The sequence below is a fragment of the Rhineura floridana genome, chromosome 1 (assembly GCF_030035675.1).
Source record: "Rhineura floridana isolate rRhiFlo1 chromosome 1, rRhiFlo1.hap2, whole genome shotgun sequence".
Lineage (NCBI taxonomy): Eukaryota > Metazoa > Chordata > Lepidosauria > Squamata > Rhineuridae > Rhineura > Rhineura floridana.
Window position 1 is genome coordinate 45,043,108 of NC_084480.1, and position 26,257 is coordinate 45,069,364.

The following is a 26,257-nucleotide window of genomic DNA, read 5'->3' on the forward strand; positions in this document are numbered from 1 at the left end:
TTAACTATTTTACATCATGCTCAATTCAATGTGCAGTTAATATTGTGTATTATTGGAACATGGTGAAGATTTATACAAAATTATTTTCTAAATATACTCCCAAACATTCGAAGATTGGTAACATAGGGTTTCAAACGAATGTCTCTTAATAAAAGTTTAATTATTTCATAAAAGTCACTAAAAGCAATATTCATTTTAATTTAGTTGTGTGGAAGAAAAGAGGCCAACTTAATCTTGAATTTGTAATTATGAGTTGAAGTGCTTTGCTAATACTACAATAAAACTAATTCCAATTCTGTTATGGTGCTCAGCAACATTTAATCCTGCCAAACCAGCCACTTCATAGCCTGATGGTGGCTTACAAAGAATATGCATAAAATAAAATATAAAGACTGCAATGTGCCAAAAGCATCAGGCAGCAGTTGCTGGAGATGCTGGTCTGGCACCTTCCAATGAAAACTGCTTTGAGAACCCAGATAGACAGGGAAGCACTAGTTAGAGCTGGGGAGCAGATAGGGAGTGCCCAGTTATTTATTTAGTACAAGATTTATATCCTGCCTTTCCTCTAATGAGCTCAAGGCGGCATACATGGTTCTCCCCCACCTACCTGCTGTATCCTCACAAGAACCCTGTGAGATAGGCTAGGCTAAAAGACAGTGACTAGTCAAAGGTCACCCAGTAAGCTGCCTGAGTGAGAAGATGAAACTGTGGCCCCAAGTCTAACCACTACAGGGAACACTTCCCCATGGAAGGCATTCTATAACAGAGGACTTCGGCCTTATGGTTCTTAAGCAGAATACCTGTGCAGCAGCTACATCCAACAGGCATAACCTGCACAGAATGTAATAAGGCACATAGGTAAAATTTGAGAAGGCGCTCCTTGAAATACAACACTCCCTGACTGCATTTCAGTGAACCCTGAACTGGAGACTGCCAATGTGATTGAAGTCCAAGTACCCTCCCATTGATTTCTTAACTTTTCCTGGCTTGTGTTGTACATTTTTAACCTGCCTCCACAGGGAAACATTAAGCCATCCAGCCTTCTCACTATATGTATTTTTACACCATAGGCACTTTTTAAATTAAAAAAGGAAAGCATTCCACCTTAAATGGAAATAAAAGACCTTCAATTAATTTGCAAATTGCAACCAGTGCAGAGCCAATTTGAACTGCCAGAGCAAAGCAGGCACACAGGCCTTCATTAAATGACAAACTGATCACTCACTCAAATTCAGTAGCATAATATTTCAGGAAGCCCAGTAGCAGGTCTCCAAGAGTTGATTTGTTTTTTGAAAGGTAAGGAGGAATGGTGCATGGGGCTTGATGCACGAGGTGCAGCTGCATAGTAGGATCAAAAGATTCCTGTAAAACAATGAGACACAAAGAGAGAGAGGAAGAGAAACTAGTATCTTACTTAAAGTCTAAGGTGCAGTGCTATAATCCATTAAGATGCTATCAAAGGTAATCATGCACAAAACTGACAACCAAGTAAGCCCCATTCAAATCTGTAACGCTTGCTTCCAACTAACATGCAGTTTAGATCAACCCTAGAGTTCTTGAAAAACTCAAGCTTAATTGCAATTTGAATATATTATTGCCAGCTTGTTTTAAAACGCCATGTTTGACTGTGTAATGGAAAAACTGCATCTCTGTTAGAACAAGAACTGAGATGTTGGCCCGGGGGGGGGGGGGAACGGGACACGGAGGAAAAACCCTGTTAACTGGAATACCAGTTTCCTAGCCCTAGAAAGACCATTTCTGGTCTATGCCAAATGCAATCCTAATATTTGCAAATTATGCCCCATTCTTGATCCTCTTGAGTGCTCCACTGTCTCTGTTTCTCTCTCTTGCATATAAATTTCTTCATCTGTAATACAAAGGAATACAACCTGAGCATATACTCTGCTATTTTACTGATTTACAACAAGCAGACAAGTTAAAAAAAATCTACCAGGTAATTTTAAATGTCCATCAAAATAAAGGGATAATACATGGGACGGTGCAACGCTTTAGCTTGTTAAACATAGGAACAAATATTTTGGAGGGAACAGAATTTTGGGTTCCATCCCATTAAGCCATGAAGCCCCGCCTAGGTGGCCTTGAGCACGTTACATCTCTCAGCATAAATTTACTTCCCATAGTGGTTGGGCTAAAGTGAGAAATCTTCATGTATAGGAGCCCAAGCATCTTTGAGCGAAGGGCATGATACAAATATAATAGAGAATGGTGTCTTGTTCATTGGCTTTGGTTAATTCTCCCCTACAGCCTGGCCTCAAACTGGAGCCCTACAATTTAAAATTGGTGTTGAGAGTTTAACCAAATTGTACAAAGTACTTAAACACACTGGCAGATGGCAGCAGGGAGGGGATGACTAAGAGGATCTTCTCAGTGCCAATGCTCACTTTCTGTGTAAAGGATGTGACCATTTCATCGCTGTGGCCTTGCTAAGTCTTTAGTGAAAAAGGTGGGAGAGGACAGAACCCAGACTTTTACCGCTCTAACAAATTCAATTTGCATACAACAGAGTGGATCAAGTGAGTTAAGCAGAAAAGTTCATAAAGGCTGTTGCACCTTGACATAGCAACTTAAAACCACATTAACCATTCTAGATGAAAAAACCTTAGGAATATTTATTTTGCTTGTCCTCAAAAGTTATCAACTGATGTCCTTCACTAGTCTCATTTTATAATTAAGGAACTACAGCAAAGAGTACCCGCTGAAGCCCAGCCACAGAATGGATGCATTATGACACTTGAATGCATGTTTTGAGGGTATTATTGCCTTGACACCCCTTCTTGTGGGGCTAAGATAGCTACTGTGGGAACCATGATTCTTGGCTAGCTGGAACTTTGTCTGGATCCACAGGGTTTATCTTATATTCCTACAATGTACCAGAAAAGTCTGGGGAGTGATAAAAGTCTTCTTACAACTTGCCAAGAAAATACAGATATTTTAAGTGGGCAATCGTATCTAGTTATAGCTGGTAACTTGCAGGGATTTTATAAGGTACATGCAAGTAACCAGGTATAGGGATGTAGTCCTTGTATAAGGATTTAAATGTTTGTAAAACACCTTCCTCTCCTCCCCCGTGCAGCCCCCCTCTCCTCTGGAGAGTTGGGGACCCTCTGGCACAGATGAGAGGGGCACAGGGGCTACAGATGGAAGAAAGGGGGCAAATTCAACTTACACAACATTGGATATACAGTGTACATTTAACCAAACCTAAACAAAAAATTTAGTCAACTCTTCTGTTTTCTGTAAAACAAATAGTTACAGTAATAAGCCCCTAGAAATAAAAAATGAATTACCCATGCTAATAACATGCAGCCAGAGCCTCAAAAGATCCATGATTATGTATTAACATAAAGCTGTGCTACTGGAAGACAGAAGCTGAGATGTTTCAGGACCAGAACATGACAAGCCTGGTCAGACATTAATTTTTCCATCCATTATCAGGGGAGCGAGTCTCATGCTCGTATGTGCCATTTTGCTCCCTCTGGGTAGAATATAATGTCTGATACAAAACCAAATTTATCTGTACCCAGGATCTCTCTGCATTTGCTCTACAGGGTAAGGACACGTGGAGTGTGAGCCTTAAACTCACTCCCTTCTATACTGAACTTTTTGTTTTTATTTTGCAAAACTGTTTTCTTCATTGACTCTGCAATGCAAGTATCATAAAATAATGATGCAGCAAGTATACACCCCAAACGTTCTAGCTACCTGAAGCTAACTAATCAGGTGTACATCAAAGGAACATAGCAAGCTGCCTTATACCGAGTCAGACCATTGGTCCATCTTGCTCAGTATCATCTACATTGACTGGCAGTGGCTCTCCAGGATTACAGACAGTGAGTCTCTCCCAGCCCTACCTGGAGATGCCAGGGACTGAAGGTGGGACCTTCTGCAAAGCAGATGCTCTACCACTGAGTTATGGCCCTTCCCCTATGTGCTGTCATCTTCTGGCACATGCTCATCTGGTATGCGTGTTCCAAAAACTCATCCCTCTCATCAACGCTCAGTTGTACTTGTGGGCTCTTGACTGGGTACACAAAACAAGCCTCTACCTCAAAAAAATGTCACACACTAGGTGTCTGACATGGGGTGCAGAGGAAGCAGAAGAATGGGAAGCTGTGCTTACCTTTGCATGTACGTGTCCTTGGCTACAAAATACATGCTATCATAAAAGCTACATTTTTCTTATTTAATAAAACTGAAGCATTATGTAAGCTGCGCTGGGAATGCCAACTGACTGCTGAAGGGCAGGATATACAATTTAAGAAATAAAATACACGATTAGCAGTTGCATAAACACACTTTACACAATTTCCATTCATTTCAATGGAAACTGAACAGAAAATGATCGAGTCAGATTATGCTCACAGTAGCATTAAAAAATCACAATTTTTATGTTACACAGTAGAGTGTAACCATAAAAGTGTGCAGAACTAGCTAATCTTTAATAGTATGTGAAATTCAATGAAGCATCAACACTGAATTTTAAAACAGTCAAGCTATGAACAAGTAGTATTAATTACATTTACAAAAAGGTTAAACCAAATTTCAGATTTATTGCAACCTTAAAAATGAGATGGAAAATTATAGAATACAGTAACTAAGTAGTTACTAAGCTATAGATTTTTTTTAAAAAAATACTATATCAATGCTTTCAGTGACATGAGGTCACTGAAAGACAGATAAATCTGCTTATGCTATCCATTATTCCTTGTTAACCTTTTAAAAAATGAAAAATGTGCAATTGCTGATGTCAGAGGTCTAACAGTGTATCATCAGCCTTTTAAAAAGCAGTTTCTCAATATGAAGTGATAAACATATGCAGAGAGTGTGGATGCTTTACAACACAATTTTAAATGAGTAGTAGGACACCAATATGGTAAACCATCAATATCTTATCCTACACATGCAGGGCAGTAGCAGAAACGAATAGATTATTTTGGCCAACATCTAATTATGCACAGAGGGACTTCCAGTTTCTCTTCTATCTCCCCTTCCTCCCATGTGGCCCCCAAATCTGTTTGAGGGTCCTCCAACTCTCCAGGACAGATTTCCGGGGCGTGCTGGGGGTTGCAGGGAGAAGAAAGTAAAGAAGCCCTACTGCTTCAGCGGACACCTGCTTGCACTACATTGGATCTCACTCTTTAAGCTGAAAAATTGTTTAGTTTAAACCTCTTAGCTCCAGTATGTGTTCACAACAAACTTTTAAAAAGATGGGTTTATCTTGTGGCAAAGGGCATTACGTTGTCAACACAGAACTTTTAAACACCAATTTCAACCAAACTTGAACCTCTTCTGTTCAACACATCATGCAGCTTTCACAATTTTTAAAGAAGTAAACTAAGGCACAAGCACCCTTCCTCACCTCTTACATTTGCCGAGTGAACCCCTGAAGCCATTAGGTCACAGTAACTGATCAAAAGCTAAGAGGGAACTTGTTCTAAGTTGCTTCCACATTAGCCCTGTTCTCTGGAACTGCCATCCTTTATTCACTCAGCCTGCTGCATTGCTGTCCTCCCATTTTTATTTTTTTATATATTTGATAGGTGGAGGAGAATGGCAGTAAAATGTAACTTCAGCACCAGCTAATCTGGTCTCTCAATAGCCTTGATGTCCATTTCTGCAAAGAGAGGCTTTCATTACATATCCTCTCCCCTCCTCTTTTTTTAAATAGCAAAAGGGTGCTATTTCGGGGGGGGAAAGCCAAGGGACCCAATAATTAATCCCCCCTCATGGGAACAGAGAGAAACAGGCATTGGGACAATTGAGAGGCAATTCATCTCTAGCTGCAATCTCCACTCTCCCCTTGCCTGCCTGATTTTGAGACCAGCAGAGAAGGGCCCCCTTGATGTGCCTTAACGGGTATTGTTCATGGGGCTGCTACACTTGCCTTCTCAGTGGTAGCATTGTGATTGGAGAACTCCTTCCTTGTGGAGCTTTGGTTATCTCTCCCTATTGCTTTTCAGGCAAAAATTCTTGTCTTTGGCACATAGTAAGCATGACTTTACTGTGTTTTATTGCTGTCAGTCAAAATTCTATTTGATGCTGTATTTTGCTAAATGTATTTTTAGGATAGTCACACTGGGCTCAGTAAGAGGTATGGTGGGGTATTATAACAACTACAACAAGAAGAAACAAAACAATAGGACCTGCAATTAAAACATTTGACATTAGAAAGGACCTTTGCTGAATGGAACAACTTGTGAGTAAATCCAGTAGAAGGATCTTGCCCAAGGGGAAGAGAGCTATTAAGTAATGTAGTACTACATTGTGTTGCATAGCACCTCAATTTTAATTCCAAAGCAATGCCTCAATAGTACTAAGGAGCTCTAGCGTGGAAGCAACCTTATTAATTTCATTACATTCTGGATTCACCTGCGCTCTACGTAGTACAAAAACATACCACCTACAGCACTTGCTTGCACTGCTTAACCTTCTCGCCTCACTTAAAAATAACATTAACAAATTACATACACCCCCAATTGCTCAGAAGACAACTTCATGCATGTGATGAAGTGGCTCTGGCCCATGACAGCTTCCGCCACAATGTGTTACTCCTTAAAGGTGCCCCAAAGCTCTTCGTTACTTTTGCAGCCACACCCCGACATGACTACCCCTCTAGAATCTGAGACAGTGACTCCCCCAGTGCCATGCCTTATCACTGCCATTCACTCAACTCTGTCACAGAGAGAGCCATATGGCACACAAATAAGCTCTCTGGGGCACTGGGGGATATTTCAAATCCATACTCCAAGATCGAGGAGGACCCTTCCCCAAATATACAGCAAAAGTTATTTTATTTAACAGCAAGGACTTCTGAAAACACATACTACCTGTACAGATTAAGTGAGCTGCCTTTCGGGAATTGCCTAGATGATTCTAACAGGGTGCTGTGTTAGGGGTAATAATCTGAAAAAAGGTATTCCATTCTTTAATAGCTTGGGACACAGTGGCCTAGAAGATCCCACCAATGAGCATTCAGTCATGTGAGCCCCCACTTGCAGTCTGAAATTATAGTCCAGACACAGGTTTCTTGCCTTGGTAAGATCTAGGCCATTGTTTTAGGACATTGTCCACTTGGTTCACAGCAGATTTTTTCTGTTTGTTGCCCCTTATATCACATACTTGTGGCAACTGAGCTATTCTGGGATAACAAATACTCCACTTCACATTTGCCACAAGAATGTTAAGAATATCTAGGATGGACGCAAGTGATCCTTATTCATGCAGCTGCAAAGTGAGCCAGCTTAACACAGTGCTAAGGCATGCAGATACTCTGGAAATAAAATTAGATTCAGGAGGTTGTGAATGAGACAAACGAGCTATAGAGAATTAAAATCCAGAAGAGCACCAGAAAGTCATGACATGGCATAGACATGCCCTGCATGCAGAACAGAAAAGACACTAGTGCATTTAAAGGCAATGTAATTCACTCCTTCATACACCCAGTTAGAAGCAAGTCCCATGGAAACGAATGGGTTTAATTTCCTAGCATTGGAACCTGATGAGAACTGTTCTGGAAAATTTAGCTTGTATGAAAAAATGCGGGGGGGGGGAGAGAGAGTCAAGACTGCAGGGGAATTTTCTACACACACAGGCACACAGTGGTGGCTCACTGCAGAAATTTAACACGCATGGTCACAGGCATATTTTGCCATTACCCAAATTTAATAGCAACATTCATATTGTAGATAATCAATTTTAATAAACATTATGTAGTAATTTATAAGAAGCACTTACTGGGTAATTTTTTTGGAGGGATGGAAGGATAGGTTCAGGTAGGGCTATAAAAAAAAAGTTTAAAGTCGCTGTGATTCATGTACTTCACAGAAAACAACATACCGGCTACACCAGTGATCAGTGATGTGAACTGAAGGTCTAGGATTAAATGCTTACTCCAAACGTCAATTTCTAGGCCTTTAAATTAAGCAAAATTACCTGCATAAATTTGTGAAAAACTTGATTAAACATTCTAGAACATGGAAGTTACTCATTTAAGCCAAACTTAGTAATAGTAATATATTGCTATTTGGTATGTTTATACAGGGTTTTATCTAGGGCCATGTGGACATTTTTCACTATGAAGACAATGGTAATTTGTTATGAACACAGGCTTCTGAAGAACAAATGTAGATTCTTAACTATGAAAATACGATTTTTTCAATACTACCTATATCTTTTGATTACAGAAAGCATGATTTGCCCCCATAAAACCAACAGCCACAGTGACTATACATACTAAATGAAAAGTCTTTAAAATACCTAACAAAATCCCAAAGACACGCAAGTATTGAGAACACTACCTCACAAATATATGCAGTTGCTATATATGACAATGTCAAAAGGAAGATGACAAAAATGTTATCTTCCAATTGAATTAACTTTTACAAACAATGCCATCTTAAAATTCTTTCTCAATTGGTCCTCTTTAGAAGCTGACAATGGGTGGGCATTTTAGTTCATCAAATTAAGAGATGATCTTTACAATTGCATTGAGACAGTGATCTTAAAAACTGGAGCATCAAAAACACTTAGCTGGGTCTGAGAGGGAGGACAAAAAAAGTTTTGCTACAGAAGTCTCATTCTGCTGTCACCAAAAATTATTAACAATATGATACCACTTAAGTGCTCACACTTTTTTGTTGTGAGAAAGCGGGAATGAATTATGACATTCCACATTATTTCTATTGCATTCAAAATTTCCCATCTATTTTTTAATCCTAGAATTCAAGATGTTTTACCCAATTTAGATCACTCTTCAACAATTTTCTTAAGAACTACTATAAGCAGGAAAGTGGATACTTACATTTGCAAATAAGAGTGGTGTTTTATTGCTATTGTATCATTATTGACCGTGGTCGAGAACGGGAATAGGGAAGTTATGGTCCTCCAGATGTTGTGCGACTTTACATCAGCCCTAGCCAACATGGCCAATGGTCAGGCATGATGCGAGATTTATTTATTCAATTTATATGCCGCCTTTTCTCCCAGCAAGAGCCCTTGCTTTTAGTCAAGCAAATATATGGAGGACCACAGGTTCCCTAACCCTGGTCTTAAAGGTGGCTAATGGTCATACCAGCATCTTCATATCTATAATAACCACTTTCTAATGGAAGCTTCCACAATAACAGGGTGAACAAAGGCAGAGTAATCACAGTAGAGAATGTTTACATTGATCTTAGCCAAAATATTACATTTATAGGATTCTCATTTTTTATTTTCCTAACCCCCCAATATTTATGCAGGAAAAGAGTCTCCACCCAAAAGCAAGATCTGAAAATGTTTAATATTATTTAATCACAATTTTATCCTGCCCTTCCTCCAATGAGCTCAGTTCAGCTACACACATAGTTCAGCTACACACACAGATTTCTGATTTTAAAATTAAAGGAACCAAGCGTTAAGTCAGCCTTGAAATGAGGTAAGTTACCGGAAAAGCTTGGACCATTCCCTGCCTCCACCAGCCCATTTAGTTTCTATGTTGAATGAGCAGGAAGAGTCTTTACCTCCTGCGCAACCAGCATAAAAGCACAGTAGACTGGTGGTGGAAGGACAAAACTATCTGTATCTCTGCCACTAGCCTACTCAATTATGTGCTGGATGAACAGACAGGACTTCACCTTCTGCAAGTCCAGCATAGATATTAAATGGGCTGGTGGCCCCTAGTGCAGAAAATCAGTGGGATGCCAGCCTCCAGCTTGGTTTTAAGCTGCATGGGGAAAGAGGCAAAACACACACTCTACACATGGCACAGAAATGTAGTAGCTTGCCAAGGGAGGGTCCGAGTGTTTTGTCTCTCTTCTGGCAACCCACTTACTTGCCTGGATGAATTTCCTAGCCGTCTAAGGCAGCAGTGGTAAACCTCAGCCCGAGGTCAAAGGCAACCTTCCAGGCCTCTCTATCCAGCCCTCGGGACTCTCTTTGGGCCACAACCCCATTCCTAATGCCATATCCCTTTGTTTCCGTGCTCCACCCAGACCTTGAGTAATGTTGCTAACAGTAAGCAAGGAGAAATCCAGGTAGTTATGTTTAGGGGGGAAAATTATAGGAGTTAAATATATACCTACTTTGTAAATAGTGCAAAACCATCAACACAAGACTATAGCTGCTTAAAGTGCCTCGACTGGCATCATTTATGCCACGAAAGCTTGCCCACTTCTTTACAACCAGCACTAATGGACGCACTCGACTCTCAACTGTGAACAAAACAAAAGGTTTATCAGGCAGAACAATTAGGTTTTATCTCACACACTCTCTCACTCTCTCTCCAAGTTAACTAAGCGCTGCTTCCTCAACTCAAACACATTTTACTGGCTAAGTCACTACAACCGGCTATTCCAAAATTGTGGCTACTGTGTCTCTTGATTTTTAAACTGTTTTTCTCCGTTGCAGGCCCCCCGTCTAAATAGCAACAACAATAACAAACAACCAATAAGCAAATTATGAGGCTAATCCACGTTAGGCCTGTATTAAATTGAAAGCATTAAACAGTCAACAGTGCACTAAAATACAATAAGCTAATGTAATTATTGAAAAGTATCATTCAATTAAATTCTGGCACATTTATTACAAAAACCACAAACAATGTTTACAGCTTAATCCTATACAAACTTCATCAGAAGTAAGTCCCACTGAAATAACTGGATTTACTAATATGCATGGCTAGGGCTGAAGCCTAGATGTTGAGTAGCTTCTCAGTTTGCAAACATAGTAAGTACATCTAAGATAACAAAGTACAAAAATATACAACGACTTACTGTATGCATAGGTTCTCAGAAGGAATGTATTTCTTATTCCTACAACGTTGTTTACATTCAAGTCAAACTCTACACAGCTAGGAGAAAAAAATAAATCAAATTTGCACAAGCACTTTTACAAACAAATCCAAATTATTTATTTATTAACTTTTATAAATTGTTTAATCATAAAATTCTAAGCAGTGTATATAATTTATTGATAAAAATAGCTAAAATCCACACAACTGTTATTTCATGTATAATTGTTTTTATCAATAACAAATAAAAATTAGTAAAACTTTTCAAAACAAATATAGATCAGTAAGGGCGCAATCTACTTGACAGATACGCTAGGCTGAGGGGCTTCAGGATGTGGCGCAGCTGTGGAAGAGGAGGAAGGGTGCCAGCGCCACTGAACTCCACCAGCAAAAGCCCCCCCCCCGGCGCAGCTGAGTAACTTCACTGCCACCTGGGTCCAGATGGCTCAGCAGAGACCTGCAAAAGTAGAGCTGGCACAAGGCCCCAAAAAGGGCCATTATGGGGTGTTGGTATTGGGAGCAGTACCAAGGGAAGGGGCTGCTGCTGCGTCCTGAGTCCGTTCAGCTCAGTCCTGCAGCCCTCTGTCCCAGCAGCCACTCCACCAGGAAAAGGGGTGGTGAAGGAAAACATTTCACATCCAGTGTCCTCCGCTCCCTGTGGTGCCTGACAGGAGGCTGGATATGGCAGCCCCTTCTAATGGTCTCCTACGAGTTGAATTGCGCCCCAAATTATGTGTCTGGGTAGGTTTGCAAAAATAAAGTTTTCAGCAGGCTTCTAAAAGTTGAAGCTAAGAACTTTGATGTGGACTGATTTTCAAAGATAAGCCTGTTTTGCTTGTTAGAATACCATCTGTGTGCAGATGTAAACAAAAATAGGGCTAGTGTTTTCAGTACTGTCACTAGTCTTAAGAAATTGCCTTGAAACCCTATAATTTCTTGGTACAGCATGCTGGCATCTGTATCCTGTAGCTGGGCAATAAACGCAGTGTTCTTGCCAGCTTAATATAATTTCCGCTTGACTGAGATTGCATAGCTGCTCACATTTTTCTAGTGACCATTCCTTAAGGTACATGCCATGATGAAAAACCTGGAAAGATTTATATCAAATATGGTGTAACTCCCAGAAGCATCTCTGCTAAGCCATTAACATATACACGTTTTTCAGATGTTACAATGTTCACCATTACTCAGCTTGAAGCCCCATAAATGAAAATTGTTCAGCAGCCTTCAGTGTGTAGACAATACCAAAAGTGGAGATCTTTGTTTAAAAAAAGATGAGCAGGTTATCACGCCAACCTAGACTTGGTACTCTCTGATCTGGCAGCTCTGCCTCTAAATTCTAGATGTGCAGGGTTTGGCTACGGATAATCAGTGGTGAAGAAAATGTACTTGGCTTCTGCTCAAAGGCACTTACTACTTTGTATGTTCCAGTGCTGAGCACAGGCAACAATTAAGTGCTGCTCACAATCTGACTCTCAATTTGCTCCATAGCAAGCCACGTATTTAAGCAGACACATAATTTATCAAGGTCCTGGGAAAATGGATTCTAATGAATTCTAAAACAGGACTGAACAACTTAATATAATTAAAGTAAGTGTAATGGATTGATCTTCACTGAAAACCAAAGCCTCTTGACAAGCAGGAAGTTACAATAAAAAGGTACAAAATCCATTTCCACTTTAGTAAGAGAATGAGGAAATCCTAACAAACTGTGAGGAGCATAAGCATGGACAATAATGCACTCTCCTGCTGATACTTGGCAAAAAACCAAAACTGAGCAATAACAAGAAGAGACACAGAGCAATCCAGGTATGTGAGAAAGAATCTGTAGCAGAGTAACCATCACATCCAAAGGCCTGCCAGCTAGCTGGAGCCAAGGCAGGAGAGGTGTTGGGGTGGATGTGAGGGGGAATATGCGTGTGTGTGTGCATGCGCCCCCTATTTATTCCCTTCCCATTTTCTTCTTCTCTTCCCATTTACTACAATAGGAGGGAATTCATTCTGCCTTCTCCAGGACTGGAGTAGTTTCAGGGTCTGTTGGGGGGCACATGAGGAGAAAACAAGGCGATTGAGGATCCAGCAGGTCCATGGCCTCTCCCAAATATAACCTGTTTCACCCCTCTCTTGAGCCACTAGCAGGACAGTAGTAAAGCTTTCCACTGCTGTACCAGGGGACCTCCCAGGGCAAATGTGCCATCCTGTCACATCTTATCACCACTCAACCATTCTCCCAGGAAGTATAGGGCTGTTCCTTTAATTGCTGGGATTAAACCACTTGTGGATGTTGGCAGGGAGATAGCATGGAGTCACCCCTATCCCCACCAACCAGACAGTGACATAAAAGGTTAAGGGAGTATGCTTTAGATGTCAAGAAAGACAGAGTACAGCAAGAATCTAGTTAAGTTACCGCGTTTTTTAAAAAATAATAACAGAATGTATTGTACAATCATATGCCCTTCTCTTGAGAAATTAGATGGTTACTTTACTTACACTGCCAAAAAACCTCTAAGCTGTCTCACATCTTCACTGAAGATAATTTATTGCCATAAGAACACAGGAAGTTGCCTTATACAGGGTCAGATAACTGAGCCATAACTGTAATATAGCCTACTTCACCAGCAGCAGCTCTCAGGCAGATGTGTAGTATATCACATCACTCCCTCCCTCAGGTATGGTGAACATTTGGCCCTCCAGATGTTGTCACTGGCCATGCTTGCTAAGGCTGATGGGAGTTGTAGCTCAGCAACATCTGGAGGACCAAAGGTTCCCCACTTGCAATACCAGCTCCTTTTAACTAGAGATGCCAGGGATTGAACCTGGGACCTTCTATGTACAAAACATGCGCTCTACCACTGAGGTTTAGCATTGCAAATAGTAAGTATCTGGATGTGAATGGATAGAAAGATTTGGAAGCAGGGACTTAAAACAAAAAGACTTAAAGGAAGAGAAGCTGGAAGAATCAGTACAAAAAAACCATGAAGCATGTACTGCTTTCTTTGCCTCTTCTATAGAGAACTCAAATCAGATGTAAATATAGTCAAGGCAGCTTGACGTTTCAGCCACACTGGGATTCTGATGGAGTACAACCTCCCCCAAAAAAAATTACAAGGGAGAAAGAAGGGAACCACTGTATCTCAACTACCTATTCTCCAGCCCCAAAGTGAATTGCAGCCCCTCTATATTCTATTAAAATGATGAATGGAAGCCATTCAGTTTTATTGGAGAAATTAAATCAGCCATCACACCGAGAAGCACTTCACTTATAACAAAAGAGTGCACCAAAATATGAGAGCACCCTTATGCTGCACTGGAACCCATGATAAGCAGTTCACTTTTGATTCGTTTCTCCAGCAGGGCTAAACCGTAACCATTATCTTACTAAGAACCATGCCACAGAATAATGAAAAATCAGCACATTTTCAAAGTATAAGTTCTAAAAACTAATGGTAATTACCAATCAATCAAGTTTATTGCGGTCAAAGACCCGAAATAATGGTAATTACCAGTACTTACCTGACTTTGTCCCTGAACTTTACTATTGGCACTTTTGCTCGAATCAGCTGAGGTCTCTCAATGTAGTTTGCTGAAAGGGAAGGAAAAAAGTACATTTCATGGATATATTAATCTGCACCGGGCAAAACAGAAGACATTTCTTATACAGTTTCACACTGGTCAGACGGAGGTATCCAAGGGTTTTATGGCACAGCAGCTCTTAAGCCATATACAAAACATAAGTACATTTCAAGCCATCTTTCCATTCAGTTCATGGAGAAATTTTATTTTGCCAACTATCAGATCTCATTAATTCTCAAATTCGGGACAGACTGCAGTCGTTTTTAAAAACCAGGAAGAAAGCATGCAGATTAATGCCAGTATCTAAAAATAAAACTAGGCCCATATAGTACGGAGTGGATGGCTAAACGAGACAGACACACTCAATTCATAGAAATGTTCAGGTCCTTAGATTCTGCATGCTATTTACTCATGTTAAATTTTTGTTAACATACAACTGCTAGTCAAATTTTAAAAGACATCCCTTATCATAATCCAAATTTAGTTTTAACTAAGGGTTGTCTCATGCCTTGGGCACATTGACCAATGAACTTTATTAGAAGAGGGACAAGGGGAATGCAACCCTGTTGCTTCTCCTTGATCACTCAATGGTTTTCAATATCATCAAGCACAGTACCTTACCAAACAGGCTATGGGTTGGGAATAGGAGGAGCAGTGAAGAATGTAGCCGCCAGACTGCTCATAGCAGCAGGCTACTGACAACATTGGGGGCATGTTACTCCTCTACAGAGTGAGCTGCACTGGTTGCCAGTTTCCTACTGGGCCAAGTTCATAGCCAGATGCAGTATGCTTCTGAAAACCCATTGCTGGAAGCCACAGAAGGGGAGAATGCTCTTGCACCCAGGTCCTCCTTGGGGGCTTCCCATGGGCATCTGGTTGGCCACTGGGAGAACAGGATGATGGACTGGATGGTCCACTGGCCTGATCCAGCAGGCTCTTCTTATGTTAAAGGTTTTTGTGTTAATTCACAACGCTCTAAAGAACATGGGCCCAAAGTATCTTAAGGACCATCTGATTCCTTATGCTCTGCCTCAATCACTGAGATCCTCTGATGGGGTACTTCTTGTGGCTCCCCATGCATCCCAGGTTCGGTTGGTCTTTATTAGGGACCAAGCCTTTAGTGTGGCAGGCCCTGTCCTGGGGAATTCTCTGCCAGCAGATGATTGGCAGAAGCCATTCCCGCCTCGGCCTTTTAGACGTGTCCTAAAACTGTGTTATTCAGAGGTCTTAGCAATGTGAATTTCTTTTTAACAGTTTTTACTGCTGTTATTGTAATTTTGTATGCTGTCTTCCATCTTGCTGTATTTTTATGAAAACGCAGCCTATAAATATTTCAATAAATAAAATAAATATAGTGGCTCTGTTCCTACCTTTGAGGCCAGTTTCAGAGATTATTATTGGGTGATTTACTTTTGGATGGGTGATATCACAGGGGTCCATCATGTTCCCAATGTTGTTTAACATCTGTATGAAGCCATTGGGAACAGTCATTAGGGGATTTGGGGCAAAGTGCCCCCAGTATGCAAATGACACATAGCTCTATTTCTCTGCTCCATTTGAGTCAGTTGTGGCCATACAGGTCCTGAAGGATGCAGTGATAGGCTGGATGAGGGCCAGGAGCTGAAACTGAATCCCAGCAATACAGCATGGGCGATTCCCATATACAGAAACTAGGGAGACTGCTTGTTCTGGAAGGTACACAGCATGGGGGTGCTCTTTGTCACTGGAGGCTCAAGTTGCTACAGAGGCTAGCAGCACCTTTTACTAGCTTTGACTGTTCCTGAACATGGACAGTCTGGCCACCGTGACCCATGTATTAGTAACCTCACAACTGGACTACTGTGTTCTATGGGGGGCTGCCCTAAGGTTGATTTGGAAGCTACAGCTAGGGCAGAATGCAGCAGCCAGGCTGCTGAGTGGCACTGCCTACCATGAGCATGTGATACCACTTTTGAAAAAACTTCACTAACTGCCAGTTTGCTTCCAAGCCAAGCTTAAGGTTCTTTTTCCCTAAAACAACCTGGATAACTGAAGGAACACTTTCTGCCATATAGACCTGCCCTTATGCTGAGACCTTCAAATGAGCCCAGCCTGCTTGCGACGCAGCCTGCTGAGATTCATCTTGTGAGAACCAGGAGGAAGGCCTTTTCCACAGCATTGCCCACTTTGTGGAATCACCCCCACTCCAAAAAAAGGTAAGGGACAACTTTTTTTGGAAAAAGGAAATGGACTGCCTTCAAGTCGATCCCAACTTATGGCGACCCTATGAATAGGGTTTTCATGGTCAGCGGTATTCAGAGGGGGTTTACCATTGCCTCCCTCTGAGGTTGAGAGGCAGTGACTGGCCCAAGGTCCCCCAGTGAGCATCATGGCTGTGTGGGGATTCGAACCCTGGTCTCCCAGGTCTAAAAACTTTTATATTCACCCAGGCATTTGCTGGTTATTAATGCCAAATATACAGTACAACTGGGGAGTTGATTTTATGAGAAAAATATTTTTATTGTTGTGAACTGCCTTGGTATCACTATTGAAGGGCTGTATAAAATGCCTTAAATAAATAAAAAATAAATTGCTTACAACTCCAAATTAAGACCACTCACCTGGGCAAGCATGAATGCAGTCTTAATTATTTACCTTAAATGTAAGCCTTTTCATGTTAGAATTTCTAGCCTGTTATTGAATCTCATAAAACATTAACACAATCATATCACTATGAAGTAGTCCAGAACTTACAAAGCTTCCTACAGAAGTGTTTTTGGAGTAAGCTAAGTATGTGTCTTGCTTCAGTCTTCTGATTAATCTGAAATAAATTACAGACATTAATGTCTGGATGCATTCAGAAAATGAGTAAGGGAAGACTCATGGAGTAGACTTTGGAGGGGGGCTGCAGGGGGGAGAGGAGGGTGAAGTTCTGTGGTGAAAACAAAAGGTTGTTACATGAGCAGAATGGCACCGTTAGATACAATCCTGAGTGTTTTATACCTATTGAAAGTGTGTTAAAAATACATACAACTATACAGAGGCAAATTAAGAGATCACATCTTTTTAATTTGTGTTTTTAAATTTGTATATTTGTTTTTAATGTTTTTAATTGTTGTAAACCGCCCAGAGAGCTTCGGCTATGGGGCGGTATACAAATGTAATAATAAATAAATAAAATGTAATAAATCCACCTTTACAGCAACTCATGCATTTTACATTTAGCTCCTAACTCCCTTCTGAAACAAGACCAAAGGACTACAAGTCTTAAGTGGTAGTGATCTTTTTCTGTCACACACTTCAAGGTATTTGTTATGCTAACACACCACACTTCACTTAAGTTTAGAGAACAAAACAGGCAAATTAATGGAACTAAACTGAGACTCTATGAATCAGGTTGCATTTCCTGAATATAACTTAAACCCCTATTCATATAAAATATATTTGCATAATTAGAATAGCTAATTGTTACCACCTTTCACAAACAAGAACAATGCAGTTTTTTTTTTAAAAAGGGTGATTAAAGCTAATGTAATGTACCATGTAGTGCAGGAAACCATCACTTCTAATTTAAGTGATAGTATAGCACCCAGAAATGTGATTATTTTATTCAAATTATTTAGTGGAGTCGTGTTTTCCATTTCTATAAAGAGATTGTTTTAAAAAGATACACATGATGCATCACTAATTGCTCCCTTTTTTGCTACAGAGAAATAGTTTTTTTCCTGTAGGTTCTGCTCCCAGGAAGTATACCTCCCCTGTTATATCATCTTCTTTCATCATACACAGAAGAGAATGTATATGTGAATTCCAGAAGTGCACTATGGAGGTGTCTGATTGCCCAGCATGCAGCCAGGACAGCCAGGTAGTATGAACTGACTTTACAGGTACAACAAAAATAGCATTTAATCATGAATAGTTTGGGGCATTGTCATCATGCAGAGGCACAAAATACAAAAAGAAAAAGATCCAGACACAGCTTTAGAATTTCATTAATTTCCCTTTAACAGGAGACCTACATTTTACTTCTACGTTTGTTAAAGTTTTCTGATGTCACTGCCCCTTCCCACATTGTAGCTTTCCGTCAGATCTCTCTCAGAAACAAGTTGAGAATAAGTATCCTGGTAAGCTATATTAACTGAGAACAAGTACTTACTGGCTGCTCTTTAACCACCAGACACAAGTCACCATCACTGCTACGAGTACCAAACCCATTTAGTGAGGATCCAACCAAAAAGAGTCTACTATCTGCAAGGCAAGATCCATACAATAAATTATTATTCTTTAGAAGAAATTGGTCATTGAAAACATGAGTATTTAAGTGTCAGAAATATGTGGAATGACATACTTGGAAAGATCTGCTGAATTTCCCTTTGGAGTTGTGTTCGGCAAAGCTCTTTTTTGTTCAAGTCATAGGTTTGTTGTTGACATGCTTGAAATAACTCCAGTACTTGCTGACTTAGCTTTACATAGACAAACACAAAACTACATTTATTACACAAGTATCACTATGATTTTTTAACAATATGTAGCGAATGCATTTGTGTATATTCACATGCACTTTTTAAAAGCTTCTTTCCCCAAAATCAGATTCATACAAGAACTTACTGTAAATAAGGGATTTAACCAGAGTTTGATTAGTGAGATTGGCTATTTCAAGGCAGTCTAGTTTTGCTATTCTACAGACCAATCATCCAGCCAAGGAATATCTGTTCTTGGGCATCACACAACCAATCAAAATGACTACAGGCTATTCTTGCTGCAAGTATACATGGCTGCATAGTGTTACTATTGCTGCTCTAACACGATCAGCACTGGGGAAGCTTTGCTATTAAAACAGTGTTCTTAATAGGTAACTTGGAAGGCAGGATGTCAGCTAGAAAACTGTGATTCAACTAATTAAGGGAGGGCTATTAGTTTCCTTTTATTTTCTTTTAAATCCTTACAAACATGCTGATGCCTGCGGCAATGTTCATTTCTTCCTAGGGATTAGAATTAGAGTCACAGTGAAATGGAAATGAACTGCCTTCATGTCGATCCCAACTTATGGCGACCCTATGAATAGGGTGTTCATGGTAAGCAGTATTCAGAGGGGGTTTATCATTGCCTCCCTCTGAGGCTAGTCCTCCCCAGATGGCTAGGGCCTGCTCAGCTTGCCACAGCTGCACAAGCCAGCCCCTTCCTTGTCCGCAACTGCCACCTGGAGGGCAACTGGGCTCCTTGGGATTATGCAGCTTGCCCATGAATGCACAGGTGGCAGGGCAAGTAATCCCTGAGCCACTCACTGTGGGGTTGATCTTTAGCTGGCCCTTGACACCCAGGAGACATGAGCAGGGATTTGAACTCACAGTCTCTGGACTCCCAGCCAGGTTCTCCTCCCCACTGTGCTATACCAGCGGTTACAGGCACAGTAAAGAACTTTGCTGAGAAATACATTCTTTCATGTGATTTTTCAGTCAGCTCCCAGAACAGTAGGCATCTTCCTTGAAACCACCAGATAAACCAGTTACTATTATCCCGCAACATTCTGCCTTTTCCAACACAGTCAAAGATGCAACTTAGCAAAGATGACACTTCAGACAGAGATTCCACTGTATTTTTCAGTTATGTTTTAATTGTCTCAGTTTAAGGGCCCCTTCAGCCCCTTCTGCAGCACACTAATGATTACTAGGGTTTGGAAGCTACTGTCTTGCACACAAAAGCTTAACAGAAAGCAAAACAGCATACTTTATCAACCTTACCTTATCTTTGGCCACAGGGAGTGTAGTTTCTACAAGTTCAGGAAATGAAGCTTCTTGTAAGGGTGGCACACATCCAGTCAAATCAGAGATGTAATGTGCTTGAAATAATGGCAAAGGAATTGATCCAGGAAACGACCGCCTGTGATCTTCTGGTAAAGGCACTACTTGGTTAGCTGAAGCTGATTCACGATGAGGTGAATGAAATCGCTGGCGCTTCACTTGATAAGGAACATCCTGCTCTTTCAGCCTCCTAAAAATGTATGGGAGGGGGGCAATTGACTATTCCAGTTTGCTACTTAAATATGCAACAAAAATATTGATTAGAAAGACTGAATTATAAATGCTACCAATTAATTACTGTGAATATTCCTGCAAGATCGTGTATTTTTAAAAGAGTAATACCCAACTTCGGTATTAAGCAAATAAAAGTCTTCAAACAGGCAACCCAAAAGAATACGCAATTGCTCAATTTGTGTCCCATGAAGTCAATGCTAGATCAAACTGCCAAGCCATCCTTGTGCAGAGCAAATACAGTTTACATTCTGAAATGCTTCATATTCAAGAGAGTAGTTTTGAATCTCAGGAGTGCTGCAGTGAGAAGTTGTGTCCAATGTGTACCCAGTGATAAAAGTGGGAAGAAAGAAGAAGTGAAGGGAACAACTTACCACAATAGCCATTCAAAATGAAGAATGTGTCTGTGTAGGTTTAGATTGTACAGACAGTAAAGTGTTTGATCTGGGCAAAAAAGAACCTCTATTTCATTTGGCAAATATTACTAGAGTAAGAATAATGCAGTTCTAGTTAACTTCCATTATAAAATGTTGTGCTTTCAATAACTTTCATAAGTTTGGCATTATTGCTTTTAAGAACTACAATAGCAGTAGGGAACCTCCAACCGGCAGGTCTTATTAGGCCTAGCAGAGGTCCTAACCAGGCCAGAGAGGCTATTTTCTCCGAGCTGCACCCAGCTGCCCCACACCTGACACCAGATGTGGGGTGGGGCAGATAAAGACATGGCTGCAAGGAATCTTAAAAGGCATTCCAGTGCTTTTATTGGATGTCTTAAATTTGGAGCCAAATGCAAGCCTGCTGAGGGTGGTTTCAATCGGGAACTCCCATGCAGAGATGATCTCTGAAAAAAGTGGGGTGTCAGGCAGATCAGCAATGCCTGCAAGCTCTGCTGGGATTGGTTGCATTCAGAACTCCCAAATGCAAATGATCCCTGCCAAAGTGGGGTTTGCAGCCTGCACCAAGCAGTTCCTGAGTATAATTGATCCCAGCAGGGTTTGCAGTGCACTTCCAATTTTTTCATTTGAATTTGCATTATGCAACATCATGGTGACATCAGGTGATTGACTGGTGGGCTGTTCTACCCACTTGTTGAAGTGGCTCATAGGGGGATGGGGAACAGCTCAGGATCCAGTCTATTGGCTGGATCCTATTCCCCAACAATGAACTGCAACCTGTACAACAAACACCACTTTTATCTGTGCAGCATTAAAGCTGGTCCACACATTCTCATAGTAAAAGCAGCCCTGCTGGAGCAGACCAAAGGCCTATCTATTCCAGCATACTGCTTCTGACACTGGAAATATCACAAGTTTGAAAATACTGGCAAAGATTCAAGGACTGAGACACAGAAATGCCAGAGTCTCCTCTGTTTATCTACATATGGTATGACTCCATTGTTTTCAGTCAAGGTACCTAAGATACAACAGATGTGTTCTCAGTTATTTTCCCTCGTGGTTTTGGAAAGGGAGTAGACACTCCCAAGCTTTTCTGCTGCTGCGAGTAGAAAAAGATGCATGAACAATGTCACAAACATATCGCCATCTGCACCCTTGAGAACAGTGGAGAAATACCGCTGGGTGGAAAAAGACTCCAAACTTCCCATTTTGAGAGTGCTTCAGTATCTAATGAGATAGCCATTATGGCAAACACATTGTGAACAAAGCCTCCAAAAATAATAGCTCAGAGAGATACACCTTTAACAGCTACGGAGGCCCACTTCTTCATTATATTACATGTATTACATTTATATTATTTTATAGGGCTTTATTGTAATAGAGTGTAGCATGGGAAAGAACCATATAACGTACTTACTTTCTGCCTCGGAATGATGCAGGTGCAGCTGATGTATGCACTGGGCTGCCATTTCTATAGGCAAAAGGTGGTGGTGAAACAGGTGGGATGGTTGGAAGGTTACCACTTACTGGAGTTCTAGGAAGATTAAAGCATGGTATTAGTACTCATTCATTCATTCATTCATTGCACTTGTATACCGCCCCATAGCTGAAGCTCTCTGGGCGGTTTACAGCAATCAAAAACATTAAAACAAATATACAATTTAAAACACATATTTTAAAAACAAGTGATTTGATTTTAAATTTTAAAATTCATTCAGTTTTACTTAAGTAATAAAGTGTATTTATGCATGCTACAATTCAGTATGTCTCTGATATTATTCAACTACTTTATATGTGATGAAATACAAACTATTCAAGTTGAATACACAAACTTTATTTCCAGTACAAACTTAACATCCACCTGAACGTTAAATTGCTTCTCTCTGAGGCTTTGTGTGATAATATCAACACTGCAAGTAGGCTAAAAAAACACAACCCCAAGATCCTTTTTGAAATTTTGAAAGCACAAGCCTCCTTGCAGCAATTTTGGGATAAAGTCCTACCATACTTACGTTGTACTCTGGAATTGCTGGTGAAAGAGGGCAGGAGGTGTGTTCACCGGAAGGTTAATGAAGTAGTTATATTGTTGGCGTTCTAGTTGGAAGGGTGGACGGCCCAAGTTGGAAGAGTTTGGGAACATGCTCTTCTATGCTGAAAGTGAACATGTATTTTTCTACCTATAAAAATTTTTTTTAAAAAACACACCAGAAATCAGATAACTGAAATAAGTTGTAATGTTAACATACACAATGTTTCTACATGTTGGTAACTTCAGTGTGGTTTTTGGCAATCATACAGTCAGAACACCATTTTCTGTAAATACTCACATGTAAATCTAAATTAGTACTTACTATTTTTCAGACATTTTAGGAAAGCAAGGTAGAAACCCTTATTATTACCAATTAAGGATCCTTCAAAAGAATTTTAAGGTCTAAAGAGACAGTCTGTTTTACCTTGAAATTCCCAATGTTCATAAAAGGCATTTGCAACTATGTTACAACAAACAGAGAAACTGATCATAAAAATAATTTTAGAAACCTTTATTTGTTGTCCACTGAAATGAGACACGTTTTAGACAAAGAGAGGGAGACAACTGTTACGTAAGAGTCAAGTGATTTCCCTCCCTTCAGAATTTAAAGCTTTCAAATGAAACCTCCTAACTTTATAAATAAAAGCATGTCAAACCCAGACCTACGCTTCAACTTGCCAATAGTTGTCTGCATTTGTGCACTTCTAAGGCATCTTTTCCACTCCCAAAACATGCATTTTTGCAGATACGTAACCAGAAAGAAATCTTCACCCTTCCATACATAAATTACGGTATAAGAGAAATACTGCTGGATCAAATCCAAGATTCATCACACCTAGCATCCGGTTTCCATCTAGTGCTCCTTGGAAGCCTACAAGCAGGACGTAAAGGGAAAGGACTCCTCTCTGTTGTATGCAAGATGACAGGCCCCATTTATTTATTTATTTGATTTATATCCTGTCCTTTCTCCCAGTAGGAGCCCAGGGCAGCAAACAAAAGCACTAAAAACACTTTAAAACATCATAAAAAACAGACTTCAAAATATATTAAAGCATAATTTATCCATTAAAATTAAAAAACATTGTTAGAGCAACCCATCATGAATTTGTCTAACATCCCTTTAAAGCTATCTAAACTTGTGGCAGTTTTTCCATGAACAGATTATGTGTGCTTTGAAGCAATACTTTAGTCTGTCCTGAACCTACTGCTACTCAATTTCATCAGGTGACCCCAATTTCTAGTATTATGAGGGAGAAAAATGTGTCCATTTTCTCTATAACATGCATAATTGTATAAAACTATATCACATTCTCCTAAAATTGTATTTTTTTCTAATCTAAAAAGGAAAAAATGCTTTGATCTTTCCTTACAGGTAAGTTACTCCAACTCTTTCATCATTATAACTGCCCTTTTTCTAGCCCTGTAATATCCTTTGAGATCGGACAACCAGGACTGTATATGCAGCCGTCAAAATACACCCATATTAGATTTTAGAGTATGATATTGGCTGTTTTATATTCAGTGCACTCCTTAATGTGGTATTTGCCTTTTTTCACCAAAACTACACAATGAGCTGATATTTTCATTGATTACCCACTACAACCCTATGATTTCTTCCTAGTCAGTCACCACCAGTTTAAATCCAATCAGTGTATATATGAACGTGGCTGGAATTTGTTGCCCCAACAGGCATTACTTTATTCTTAATACTGAATGGATCCCTTTTAAAAAGTTGGTATTTATGTTGCCTACACCCCAGTTCTATCCATTTTAGAACATCAACAATCACATTTGGGCTCTTTTAAGAATTCCATCTCATGGGACTTACTAATTTGTCATATAATGATCCCATTGCCTCCTTGGTTGGTTCCCTGCTTCTGATATATTAAAAATATTATTTGTCTTAATGTTTTCAGCAATGCAGTAAGCACTGGGGAATGTTTTGGGACAATATGGACTTGTACAAAAGGGAAGAGTACCACTTGGGGCAAAATGCAACCTGACACCTGGTGCTTAATATTAAAAACTGTAACAATTTTTAAAGTGACCTGTGAGAGCAAAAGCCAACAGGAGGTAGGGAGGATTTGTGGGGGGAAAACTCATCCCAAGGGGATGAGAGTGAAAATATTTCTGACTGTCCAAATTGGGAAGCGGTAGAACTAAGCAACAAGCATGGCAGCCAGTCAAAGAGGCTAAAGGACTATAGGAGAAAATGCATATACTAAAGACATTTGCATTTATATAACAGTGTAGTCTTCTTCAATCATCACTAGCCATGCTCAGTGAGGCCAATGACAGTTGTAGTCCAAAATCTTGAGAGCAGCCAATTGGGGAAGGCTGTAAATGCTAGAAGCCTCAGAGCCTTCAGGGAGTTGAAGTGCTTAGCTTTTTAGAAGAACACGGATAAAGCAGTGAAATGAACAGAACCCGTGACCTATCTTTGGATATAAGCTATATAGCACAAAGAAAGGTATACTGGGGGCAGCATTGCTCTGTATATAAAAGAAGACAGAGTGTCAAACCAAGTAGAAATCTCAGAAGGAGCAGACTCTACCAAAGAATTGTTATAGGTGGTAATACCAGGCCTCCAACGTAATTTAGTACTGGTGACAAATTATCATTGATCAAAATGCTCAAGGTGATCCTGAGATGGAGAATGAAGTTATAAAGCATCTGACGGAGAAAACATTATAGCAATGGGACAGTTCAATTACTCTAACAGACTGAAAAATGCATATTTTGATCATGACAAAGAGGGGAAATTGCCATATACCCTAAATGACTGTGCCCTAAAACAGTCAGCCATGGAACCAACTGGAGGGGAAGTAACTCTGGGCTTAATCCTAAGTGGCACCCAGGATCTGGTGCAAGACATAAATGATGTTGAACCAGCAGAATGTAGTAAACACACCAATATCAAATTCAATAAACATGCACAGCTACCAAGAAGTGTAACACTGTCATATTTAATTTAACTTCAAGAGTGGAAACGTGGGAGTCAACTTTCACCAGAAAGTTTGGGAGTTATTCCAAACCTCAACAGAAGTTCAGCTAGAATATAAGGTACCACCAAGTCTAAGAAGATGTCATCGTGATTAACAATCAGAGTCAAGGAAATTATTAGAAGCAAGGCTTCCTTCAGAAAACGGAAATCTTGGTCAAATGAAGAAAACAAAAAGGAATACAAACTAAGGCAAAATGAATGCACACAGACAAGAAGGGATGCAAACAAACACACACACCACATCTAAGGAGTGTATTGCTTGTTTTAATATTTTTAAAGATTTTTATTTTACAACATTTGTTAAATAAATATTTTAAAACAATAAGACAAGCAATGCAAAATTATTTAAATACATAAGAAGCAGAGAACACCCTAGGGAGGAGTTAGAATGTTGGATAACAGAAGAGTTAAAGGTAACCTAAAGGAAGATGAGATTTCAGAAAAGGTGAATGAATT

The 26,257-nt window shown here is 40.0% G+C and overlaps 1 protein-coding gene and 1 long non-coding RNA gene across 6 annotated transcripts in view; one reads left to right on the forward strand and one right to left on the reverse strand.

Annotated features, from left to right (window-relative positions):
- The window catches only part of LOC133381176 (uncharacterized), a 35,729-nt gene extending 17,545 nt beyond the window's left edge, over nucleotides 1–18,184 (forward strand). The window contains exons 2-3 of the long non-coding RNA XR_009761638.1: nucleotides 16,417–16,557; nucleotides 18,051–18,184. This is a non-coding gene — a long non-coding RNA (uncharacterized LOC133381176). The remainder of the gene's footprint in view (nucleotides 1–16,416; nucleotides 16,558–18,050) is intronic.
- The window catches only part of TENT2 (terminal nucleotidyltransferase 2), a 36,407-nt gene that overhangs the window by 8,777 nt on the left and 1,373 nt on the right, over nucleotides 1–26,257 (reverse strand). For 3 of the 5 annotated variants that reach the window (XM_061619818.1, XM_061619829.1, XM_061619840.1), the window contains exons 2-12: nucleotides 22,781–22,945; nucleotides 22,186–22,302; nucleotides 20,083–20,332; nucleotides 18,690–18,804; nucleotides 18,498–18,589; nucleotides 17,096–17,162; nucleotides 14,303–14,372; nucleotides 10,773–10,849; nucleotides 10,083–10,211; nucleotides 7,756–7,799; nucleotides 1,226–1,362 (exon numbers count right to left, since the gene is read on the reverse strand). In XM_061619818.1, the coding sequence (XP_061475802.1) occupies nucleotides 1,226–1,362; nucleotides 7,756–7,799; nucleotides 10,083–10,211; nucleotides 10,773–10,849; nucleotides 14,303–14,372; nucleotides 17,096–17,162; nucleotides 18,498–18,589; nucleotides 18,690–18,804; nucleotides 20,083–20,332; nucleotides 22,186–22,302; nucleotides 22,781–22,908 (1,226 nt within the window). In that variant the 5' untranslated portion in view covers nucleotides 22,909–22,945. Of the gene's footprint in view, nucleotides 1–1,225; nucleotides 1,363–7,755; nucleotides 7,800–10,082; nucleotides 10,212–10,772; nucleotides 10,850–14,302; nucleotides 14,373–17,095; nucleotides 17,163–18,497; nucleotides 18,590–18,689; nucleotides 18,805–20,082; nucleotides 20,333–20,747; nucleotides 20,818–22,185; nucleotides 22,303–22,780; nucleotides 22,946–26,257 lie in introns of those variants that run through there. The other 2 variants (XM_061619858.1, XM_061619851.1) reach the window with 2 other exon arrangements.